The following is an 11,101-nucleotide window of genomic DNA, read 5'->3' as shown; positions in this document are numbered from 1 at the left end:
TCAAAATTTTAAATTATTTCTCCTAAAAAGTGGATAGTTTTTCTTTCTTTTCTTTTTATGTAAGTTTAGTATCTTTTTTTTTTCTTTTTCTACAATATTCAATACTGTCTAAGAGAAAATAAATTCGAAAAATTCACCATTAAAACTTTTGGACCTAAAGCAAAGGTTTTACTGTCCTCGCCCTCAGTGGCGGATCCAGGATTTTCATTCAGGGGGTTCGGAAAAAATAATAAATGCTAAATATAAAAAATAATGTTGTCAATGGGAATTGAACCTAGGACGCTAGAGACAATCTTGAACACCCTGGACGGCTTGAACTAACCTTTTGTATTTGTTCAGGGTGTTCAAAAGTTAATATATGTACATAAACACATAAAATCTATCCTATATATACACTGTAATTTTTTGCCGAGGGTGTTGGGGTGAACACCCTAGGGCCCCTTTAAATCCGCCCCTACTCACCCTTAACCCGCCCTTACCGGTGGTTATACCAAATCAAGAAACTTTATCATGACGTGTGCCAATTGCGTACTCTTTTATCAATTAATTATGGTTAATTCATATTATTTTCCCCTTATTTAATATTAAACCATGAAAGATACATGAATTTGATGTAAATACCGAGTGAAAAGTTTTACCCTCATACATTGAGCGAAAGAACATATGAAGAGTTTGTCTATGAAATTAAAACAATAAAATATTAAAATATAAGGGCATGGCTGCTTAGAACCTTTGTTAGTATTTGATAGTTGTCGTAGTAGTAGGTGAATTAGTAGATGGTCTAGATATTTTGTTAAATATACTTCAGCTGTAAAATTCAATCATTTCTTCAATGGTAATTGAGTACTAAATTTATAAGGCCATAAGAAGGATTCTCATTAACTCTTCGATCCTTTCATTTTATTTTAGGACACAAGATAAGTAAGATTAAGGTATCACATTACTTGGAATATACATGATATTCGCTCAAAATTTAGTTTTCATGTTTAACCATTTTCCATTTATATGAAAACTCAACATAATTATAACAACGATATTCGTTATAAATTATAGAGTCTCTTCATAATAACATTACCCTACATCAATAACATTAGAGAATCAAAGAGTGACAAAAAAAAGTTTTCATGGGCACCCGAAACAAATGGATTAAATTATTTGTTTATCTCTTCATAATTTGAATTAATGATTTGAAGAACTGGACTTTCTAATTCATTAGCTTATTTTGGAAAACTTAATATGTATAAAAGAGGAATATCTATCTAATCAATATTTGGTGATGAATTTAAAGTTTATTTCATTACTTGCATTAGGAGTATGATTCCACTTTATTGTACTAAAAATCTCTATCTTATGTAATTTTCATTAGTCATCACGAGACATTTCATTCTATGAAAATTCACTCGTACTTGGTGGTCTAGGGTGTCTCAATAAAATTATGGCCTAAAATTAAAATTTAATCTCTGGTCTTAATTATATACACATACAAAAAAAAAAAAAAATAGTGTTGCCTTTTTAGTTTTTTGTCCATTACTATTTACTTCACATAGTAATATTATTATTTATAATAATAAGGATTAATTCAAATTAACAACATGTTAGCCATGTGTTTTCAATATATTACCTTGAATTTCATTGTAAAAACTTTATTTATTAATACAAAGATTTGAGTAGTTTAGTTCAAAGTTTTAAAATATTTCTGGTAAAAAGTAGATAGTTTTTCTTTCTTTCTTTTTCATAGTATAAGTTTTGCATCTTTTTTTTAGAATCCTCAATATTGTCTAAAGGAAAATAAAATCATAAAATTCACCATTAAAAATTTTGGAACCGTCAAAATTTTGGGGGCCTAAAGCAAAGGCTTTAATGACCTCACCCTTAAGATGTCCCTACCCGTGGTTTTGCCAAATCAAAAAACTTTATCATGATGTGTGTCTATTGCATATTCTTTTATCACTTAATTATGGTTAATTACTATTTATTTTCACCTTATTTAATATTAAGTCATAATAAAATATATTAATTTGATATAAATACCGGATGCAAATAAATTTTACCCTCATACATTGAGTGAAATAACATACAAGAATCTGTCTATGAAATGAAAACACTAAAGTATTAAAATAAAAGGCCATGGGTACCGCTTGGAATCTTTGTTATTTGATAGTGATTAGTTGTCGTAGTAGTAAGGTGAATTAGTAGATGGTCTAAATATTTTGTTAAATATACTTCAACTAAAAATCCATCCTCATAAATCCAAATCTTTAATCATTTCTTCAACGGTAATTGAGTACCTCCTCAAACTGTATTTTTAGGACACAAGATAAATTAAAGGTTAAGGTACCACATTACTTGAAATATACATGATATTCGTTCTAAAATTTAGTTTCCATATCTGACCATTTTCCATTTATATGAAAACTTAACATAATTATAACGACGACATTGTTATAAACTGTAAGAGTCTCTTTGTAACAACATCACCCTACATCAACAACATTAGAGAATTACATATTGAAAAAGAAGTTTTCATGGATTCTTCAATGGAGATCAACCAAAAATCAGTTCGTGTTTTGATGTTTCCATGGTTGGGACACGGGCACATCTCTCCGTTTCTCGAGTTAGCCAAAAAACTTGTCACGAGAAACTTCACCATTTTCTTGTGCTCCACCCCAGCAAATTTCATTTCCATCAAACAAAAGCTCATTAACGAAAACTTAACCGAAAAAATTCAACTCGTTGAGCTTCGACTTCCCTCTCTACCTGATCTTCCTCCTCATTACCACACCACCAACGGCCTCCCACCTCATCTCATGTCCACCCTCAAGAAGGCGTTCGCGAAGTCTCGTCCAATTTTCACCCAAATCCTCAATACCATCAAGCCCGATTTACTTCTTTACGATTTGCTTCAACCATGGGCGCCAAAGGTAGCAGCGGAAAAAAACATCCCATCAGTTCTTTTTGTCACGAGCAGCGCCACCGTGTTTTCCTACATGTTTCACACTTTTAGGTACCCTCACTCTGAGTTTCCCTTCTCCTCTATTTATTATCGCGATTATGAGTTCACACGTATGCTCAAAAACCAAGATTTGGAGCCTATTGACCAACAGCAAAAGGATAACACTAGTGTTAAGTTGTGCTTCAAGAGGTCTTCTAACATTATTTTGATCAAGGGTTTTAAGGAAATTGATGGTAAATATTGTGACTATATATCTAGTTTAACCAATAAGAAAATCATTCCGGTTGGTCCACTAGTTCAAGAACCTACAAGTGAAGATGGAAACTCACTAATCCTAACATGGTTGAATCAAAAACAAAAAGGGTCAACTATTTTTGTTTCTTTTGGGAGTGAATATTTCTTGTCTCAAGAGGATAGGGATGAGATTGCTCATGGGCTAGAGCAAAGTAGGGTTAGTTTCATTTGGGTTGTGAGGTTTCCGAAAGGTGAAAAACTCAAACTTGAACAAGCATTGCCACTAGGGTTTTTCAAGAAAGTTGGAGAAAGGGGGATGGTGGTTGAAGATTGGGCCCCGCAAGCAAAAATATTAGGAAACCCTAATATCGGTGGATTCATGAGTCATTGTGGATGGAATTCTGTTATGGAAGGTATGAAAATTGGTGTGCCAATAATTGCTATGCCAATGCATCTTGATCAGCCATTGAATGCTAGGCTTGTGGAAGAAGTAGGGGTTGGTTTGGAAGTTGTTAGGGACAAAGATGGAAAACTTGATAGAGAACAAATAAGTCAAGTTATTAATAAGGTTGTTTTGGACAAAAGGGGAGAATCCATAAGGGCAAATGCAAAGCAGATGAGTGAAACAATTAGAATCAAAGGGGACGAAGAGATTGATGATGTTGTTCAAGAATTGGTCAAACTTTGCAAGAGATCAAATGTGGTCTAGTTAGCTTTTGATGATTTGCAAGTGTTATTTTCTGAACACATTTTTTTTAGGTTTTAAGTAACATGCTTACAAAGTTATAGCATGTGTTGGTGGAGTACTAAATTTTTGCGTACTCCTTAATTTAGGTCTTTTTTTTAATGAAGTTTATCTTAGCTAGCTAGAGAAATTAGTCATTAGCTGCGAATGATTGATTTGAGACTAGTAAAGACGATAACGTCAAAATTTGCATGAGTTCAATAAAAAGTTGAAGTTAATTAACTTTTAATGTTGGTTCCATTTTAGCAGAGGACAAATATTGAAGCAAATGCAATTTTCTTCTTTGTCTATAAAGTTTATCATTTACATTAATGAAGAGAGTTTTTGTTTGACATAAGACAAGAACAAGACCACTTTCTTTGACCAATTAAATTGTGTTGCGCTCGTTTAAATTGTGCCAACTCAATTAAATTGTGCCAACTCATTTTATTTCTAATTTAATAACCATGAGTTTTGACAATACTGGAGTATTTAATTACCTTTTTTTCATCCTAGAATATTTAATTACTTTTTTTTTCATCCAAGAATATTTTGTTTTTTTCCTTTTTCTTCTACTGGAGTATTTAATTACAAGAATATTTAATTACTTTTTTTTTTAATCCAAGAATATTTTGTTACATCCAAGAATATTTAATTACCTGTTTTTATTTTTCATCAAAGGAGAGCATCAAATTACCTAACTCTTCAAAAGTTGCCTATTTAACCAAATGTAAGAATGTCTACTGCGCTTCTATTGCCTATATTAACTCAAATGATTATTTTGATAATTTTGGATAAAGTTTGTGAAAAAAGAAAAAGTATTTGCGTTTATTTAAGTCAAATCGTTTCCTTGCTTATTTTAAAGCATAACTGTAAAATAGAATACCTTAATTAAGTAGTAATAAGTAACGTTTCATTAATTAACAAGCATATGATCTCTATTAAAGTGTGTCTTATATTATCATGTCATTATTACACAAAGTCACAAAGACAACACTAATTCTAAATAGTTTTTTTTTAATTTTTTTTTATTTTTTTTATTTACAGACCCCTCACACAAGAATGTATTTAATTATCTATTTATATCTATTCATAATTTTAAATATTATATTATTATTTGAAGAATTGAATTTTACATCATTTCTAAAAGTCTAGCTGAATATATAAAAAGAATCGTCTGAATGGTAATCAATTTAAGTTATTTCCTTACTAGCGTTAGTAATATATAACTCCCCACTTTATTATAGTAAATCTAGCGTGCCTAATCTACATTAATTGACTTTGTGGCACATTACGATCCTTTTAGATTTTATGCCAAATCTTTCAAAATATTTTTATTTTCTATATGTAAAGAGATCTCATTTAAAAAAATCAGAGATCTTTTTCCTTCTATTTTTTTAAGAGGATTCTGGACAGATTGATATCTTATATTAATTGTTGCTTGACAAAAAGGAAAATGAAACGAAAAAAATTAGAAAAAGAGAACTTTAAAGGAAACGACCTAAAGAAGTTACAAAATACATGGTCTACCTAATTTAACGCATCTACGTTTAAATTGTGGATTTGAATTGCATAATTATTTATTTCAATCTAACATGAATTAATTATAAGTATTTACCGTTTCTTTCCACGCATCTACCCTCCAAGGCTCCAACATTTACTATATCAATATACCAAATTGACTTTCTTCTACACCTACATGACACACTACAATAAATCTACATTCAAACATATATATAAAATCAGATTTTGGTCAATGGATTTTCAATAATATAAGTGCTTGAACATGTCAAATCTCCAATAGTTAAGGAGTTCTCTCCACGAGAATTCGAGTTAATCCAAGCAGTGAATATTAGATACAAAATAAAAAAAAATAAAAAAAGAAGAAGAATCACTTCGACTGTCGATTTTTTTAATATAAGTTAGATTATGCGGACAAGATTATATAAGATTTAAAATGTTCATTTTCACTAGACTATGCAAGTAGCAAGTATTAAGGATAAAATGAGAGAATATCAAATGTGATGGTTTAATCAAGTCTTGCGTTGACCTACAAATGTAACAGTCATAGAATTGACACTATGGTGAGTGAAGGTTTTTAAAGGGGAATGGGTAGACCTATAATCACATAGAAGGGAGTTGTCTCGAAAGACCTATAAAAATTTGAAAAATAATGCAGAGTGGACTAAAAATAAGACACATTAAAAGAAAAAGACTCGTATAGATGATAATTAATAGTTGGGAATAAGTTTTAGACTTTTTAGAGAACTTCTAATAAAACTTATTTTTACATTTATTTTGCTATTTGATATAACGATGATATGAGTTGAGCTTAAATAAAGTCGGTAGAATTCATATAGCCAACTCAAATTTGGTTATGATTGAGGCCTAATTGACATAGTTATTATTATTGTTATTACTAGATTATAACTAGATGCTTTAGGTATGTGTTGACCACACACTTCCTCTCTCTGACCTCATCAAGAAAAAGAGTAGGCAGTGATATTATTTCCAAGTTAAAGAGATGGAGACAATCTATGTGACCCATTCCTATCCCTAAGAAACTTTAACCTGGACTCCAAGAAACAAATGTAAATTCACGTATTTAACTAACTAACTTTTCAAAAATAATACGTATTTTCCCTATTAGGAAAGATTTAAACAAAATCACTAGTACCTAATTTTTTATTAAAAGGATTTGCCTCCCTCCTAAAACATAGAACACCAAAAGCAAGGCAAAAACATCGATCATTTTCATTTTTCAAGGCACTCATTGTTAGTAAATTTCATACCCTTTTAGTAACTAATTCTTTTTGGTAATGTAGCAAGCTAGTAATATCATCTACATGAATTGTGTGGTGGTGTTTCTTCGTTTTATTTTATGATATATCGTCATCTAAATAAAATAGCTAAGTTCAGAAAAATAATACATCGACTATTGAATTTCTTTTTATAATCTTGGATAATATTGTCTGGATTGAGTTTCACTTTGATAAACCTATAGTAATCTTTTACATGATCAAGTCGCTTAAAATGTAACTATAAGTAACAATTCAACATCTGTGGAAGAGTTTGAGAAAATTGGTCTTGTCCACGTTGAAATCGACTCTCAGAAATCAACGTGAGTTTCATATTCTTCATGTTCCTCGTACTATTGTCTTATTTTTCTATTAATAATTTGATTCACGTCATATTTTGTGTTTTTCTTCAATCTTTTGTGGGCTTGTTATCATGATTCATCGAACAATCCAAAACTCTTCCTTCCTCATTTTCTTGTTAGTTATAGAACTTTGTTGCTTAGTATTTAGGTGTATGCAAGGGGCGAACTAGAGGGGCCATGCCGAACCCCTTTGGCAGAAAATTGATCACACTTTATATAACGTACTTGTTGAACCGTCCTAGTGAAAATCTCGTCTCCTCCACTATATGCAACATTCATGGTGCATATTAATGTTACCTTCTACCTTAGATTATGGTTCCCTTCCACTATTGTGATTCCTAAAGCCCATGAATATCATTGGTTCCCGTTCATATTATGATAGCTTTGGCTTGTCCTCTGAATATCATATTGGATTGTTTGGCCGTCCATCTAAAAATTTAAGTAGTTAGAGACTGCACAGTTTTAATTACTTATTATACTATGTCTTGAAAAGCTTATCTTCTTAAGTTTGCTAAAATGTTGATTTTGACTCTGTTGATGGCAATGTTTCAGGTAGAAATGGGGAAGACTAGAGTAGGTTGATATACAAAGATAAAGTTGTTTCACTGTTTATCATTTTTCCTATATCAATGTAACTGAAACTTCCCTTTTTAACAGAGACCAATCTTCATTCTCAAGTACCCTATAGACAATTCCACCATACATCTATGGTGGATCTGATTGGCAATATAATTATCTCACAGACCTGATCCTTCCTTTGCTTTCCAAGGAGACAGCTGCTTGCTATTACAATAGGTGTGGATGGAGATGTGCCCAGTATCTTCTTAGTTACATAAGTAAAACAAAAAGGAAAATCACATCCTTTTGATATGGTAGATCAAATCAACAACTACATGTCAGTCCCAAACAAGTCGTGGTCAACTACATGAATCTTCACTGTTTCATTTAAGCTCAATTCATGTCACGCTCTAGACCAAATTGCTGCTTAAAAATGGAGGCTAAGCCATCAAGAAATTATGGGCATGGGGTATGAGCAACAGTATTGCATATGCTTAGGTGAACTATTTCATGATATTACTTTGCTTTGCTTTCAGCTAAAAACTGAATTTTCCATTTCCGCCGGCATCCAAATAAAAGAAAAAATAAAAGCCAACATGTGGAGTGTATATTAGGCCTCTTGACATCTTTTCGAGGTCTCAATATATACAAGTGTTTTCCTAAATTCTGTTGTCGTGATTTTCCTGTCTATCCTACTTTGGTTACACTTTTCGGAAAATGTGAGTTCATCGGAACAAACGGTAAGGTCCGCGTACACATCTTACCCTCCCCAAACTCCATGGTGGATTACACCGGGTATGTTGTTGTCATCGTCGCATTCCCCGAATTTTCGACAACATGAAATACGACCAGAGTAATTGGTAATATGTCAAAAGAACTTTGTATAATAATTTAAATATTTCTATCATAGTGAAATCTAAAAGGTACCCTTGAGGAAGAAAACAAATGTATGTGACTATAACAGCATAAAACCTGTTTGATACAGTGTTTCAACTATGATAAAAGGGGAAAACAAAGATTTAACCTCATTCTTTGGTATATCACAAAGAAGAGGTGGTAAACAGACACTAATATACAGGATTAGTAAACATGTCATCCAGAGGAGTATGGTGGAGAAACCTCACAGGCTGAATTAGCTACTGTTAACTAAACTGCATAATTACAGGCCTTCAAGACCATTCAAAACTATTGGTGGTTCATTCTGCAATTTTTCTTCACATGCCTCAAAGTCTCATAAAAACTTCCATTAAGCTACACCTATATAACCTATGCCTCCCCTCATTCTTGATCTGCAAAATGGAGAATATGATTAGCTCCGTAGATGTAAACATGGTAAGCAAAGTGCATGACAAGTAAAAGAAGACCATGACAAAATGACTGGTGACATAAGCTAAATATGATTAGCTTCGTACATTTACTTCTGTATATTTTGAATCCCCTTAGTGAAAATCCTGGCTCCGTCACTGATTTCAGGGCCTAGATTCTAACAAGCATGCAATGATATTAAACTTGCTTTACACCAACAAATGAGCAGAGAACTTTAATTGTACCCATTTATCACCAGAGGCATGTTACAACTAAGACCAATTGTTTATCTAATGTACCCAAGAAGTAAACTGCTGATTTGGAATGAAACCCAAAAAGTAATAACATTATTATCATTTTGCAGCAGCTAAGACATGATTTAGAACTCTGGACTACATACAACACATTTATCCAATGTGCAACTGATTGGTCTATAGAAGGATCGCTTATCCAAAAACATAGTGAGGGGGCATGAAAACTCAGAGCCACTCAGTAAGCAAGCAAATCACAGTAGAATTCATTGTAAAAAGACGTAATACTTACCATCAAGACCTGTACATTTAACACGGGAGACACTCCAAGAACTCCAGGGACATCAAAACCTTGTCATCTCATGCAAAGATTTGAGAAGCATTAGACTGTGAAACCACTTTTTCAAAGTTTAAGGGCAAATATGGACCATTAAGCATAATTCAAGGACAAATTGAATGTCTTTTTTTATTATTATTAAATGACCTATGTATTGAAAAACTTTCAATGTTAGCAAATACAATCATAGTTGGACCAATCTTATTACAATACGGGTATATCTGACCTCAACTACGAATGGTGGGGAAATATAGACAATTTCTCAAAGTTCATAGCATATTTGAACCACTTCATTATAGCTCGGTAAGGTGGGGATTCATTCATTCTATAAATGAGCATCACTACGGTTGTAAGCAGCCGCATCTACATTTGTAAGCAGCTTTGGCAGAGCCTGTAATGGCAGGCATTAGGAGTAAAGAACACAACTCATCAATTTGAGTGTTGAGAATATGAATGAAATTGATGGCTCTGATTTCTCCTACTGCATGGTCGATTCTAACATGGTCTTTCACTATGATTAGAAATTCAATCAATTTTCTCTCAAGACAACTAACTAAATTTTTGCAGACACATAGGTATTTATTTCTTACAAGGTCACTTCTTCATTTGGAAGGAAATGATAGCAGTTATTTTGGGAGATTTGCCCTTGAATAGGAGATGAGAAGGAAGAATTACGAAGATAAGAATCGTCTCGATTAGTTGGACCAGTGAATTTTAAATATCAGATGATTAAACTACCAAAAAAAAAAAAAAATTAAGAAGGTTTTTAGCCTGGTGATAAGAGAAGACGTTTCCAGAAAGAACATTAATATTATATTTTGGAAATGATCGATTATCACATAAGCTTTTTCTCAAGTCAAGAATCCCATTATCGATGGAATACGAGCAATTCCAAATCATTGACAAATGAGAAATCGATTCAACTGATATGAGTTATACCCACAAAGCTGGGACCCCAATCACCAAATAATAACTTATTGGTGTCTAAAGATTTCCAATTTTTCGCATAGATTAGTAAGGTTGCGCGTCTACTGGGAATGAATGAAAGTTCGCTATTATAGGATACCAAGTAAAACTAATTTAATGTATGTTGCGTATTGTAATGGAGTCACATAGTTGGAGGACCCATAAGAGACATGTCACAAATCAAATTCTTAGCCAGTTTTATAGGAATAAGTCCCTTTCAGTATAAGATGGAGAAAAAATAAAGTGAATATTTGAAGAAAAAATCTGAGCATCCAACTTAAAATCTTCTGATACTCTTATATAATGGCATATATACGTTTATTAAAGGCCAAACTCATCGACAAACACCCGTGTCCACTTCTTTCACTCGAAAGACCTGGCTAGTCTTTGTTCCATTTAGACACCCTGAGTGGCCATTCCTATTCCAAACCCTACACTTTTCGTATCGTTATCGAAAACCAACACTGCCTCTCCTATGTGGATTAAGTGGCTAATTAAATTGTCTTGACTCATTTAAATTGTGCTTATCAATTAAATCACAATAACTTATTTTAATTGTAAATTCACTAATTTGTAAATTCGTGGAGTTTTGACCATTAAAAATTGGGGCTTT

At 32.4% G+C, this 11,101-nt stretch overlaps 1 protein-coding gene and 1 long non-coding RNA gene across 2 annotated transcripts; one reads left to right on the top strand and one right to left on the bottom strand.

The window, feature by feature from the left end:
• Positions 1–2,525: 2,525 nt before the first annotated feature.
• On the top strand, positions 2,526–4,006 carry LOC132069493 (UDP-glucosyltransferase 29-like). The gene has a single exon (XM_059462835.1). The coding sequence runs from the start codon at positions 2,526–2,528 to the stop codon at positions 3,894–3,896; it is 1,371 nt and encodes a 456-aa protein (XP_059318818.1). The 3' UTR covers positions 3,897–4,006.
• Positions 4,007–8,563: 4,557 nt separating this feature from the next.
• LOC132069492 (uncharacterized) lies at positions 8,564–10,251 on the bottom strand. The gene is made up of 2 exons (XR_009417791.1): positions 9,478–10,251; positions 8,564–8,918 (listed from the first exon to the last, which is right to left on the bottom strand). It is a non-coding gene; the product is annotated as an uncharacterized LOC132069492 (long non-coding RNA).
• Between the last annotated feature and the right edge of the window lie 850 nt (positions 10,252–11,101).

Source organism: Lycium ferocissimum, chromosome 9, assembly GCF_029784015.1.
Source record: "Lycium ferocissimum isolate CSIRO_LF1 chromosome 9, AGI_CSIRO_Lferr_CH_V1, whole genome shotgun sequence".
Classification (NCBI taxonomy): domain Eukaryota; kingdom Viridiplantae; phylum Streptophyta; class Magnoliopsida; order Solanales; family Solanaceae; genus Lycium; species Lycium ferocissimum.
Note: the sequence above shows the minus strand (reverse complement) of the source record. Positions and strands in the feature narration are given on the sequence as shown.

Bases quoted from the DNA above. Each gene is read 5' to 3' on its own strand.
- LOC132069493 (XM_059462835.1), top strand. From the start codon at position 2,526: ATGGATTCTTCAATGGAGATCAACCAAAAATCAGTTCGTGTTTTGATG.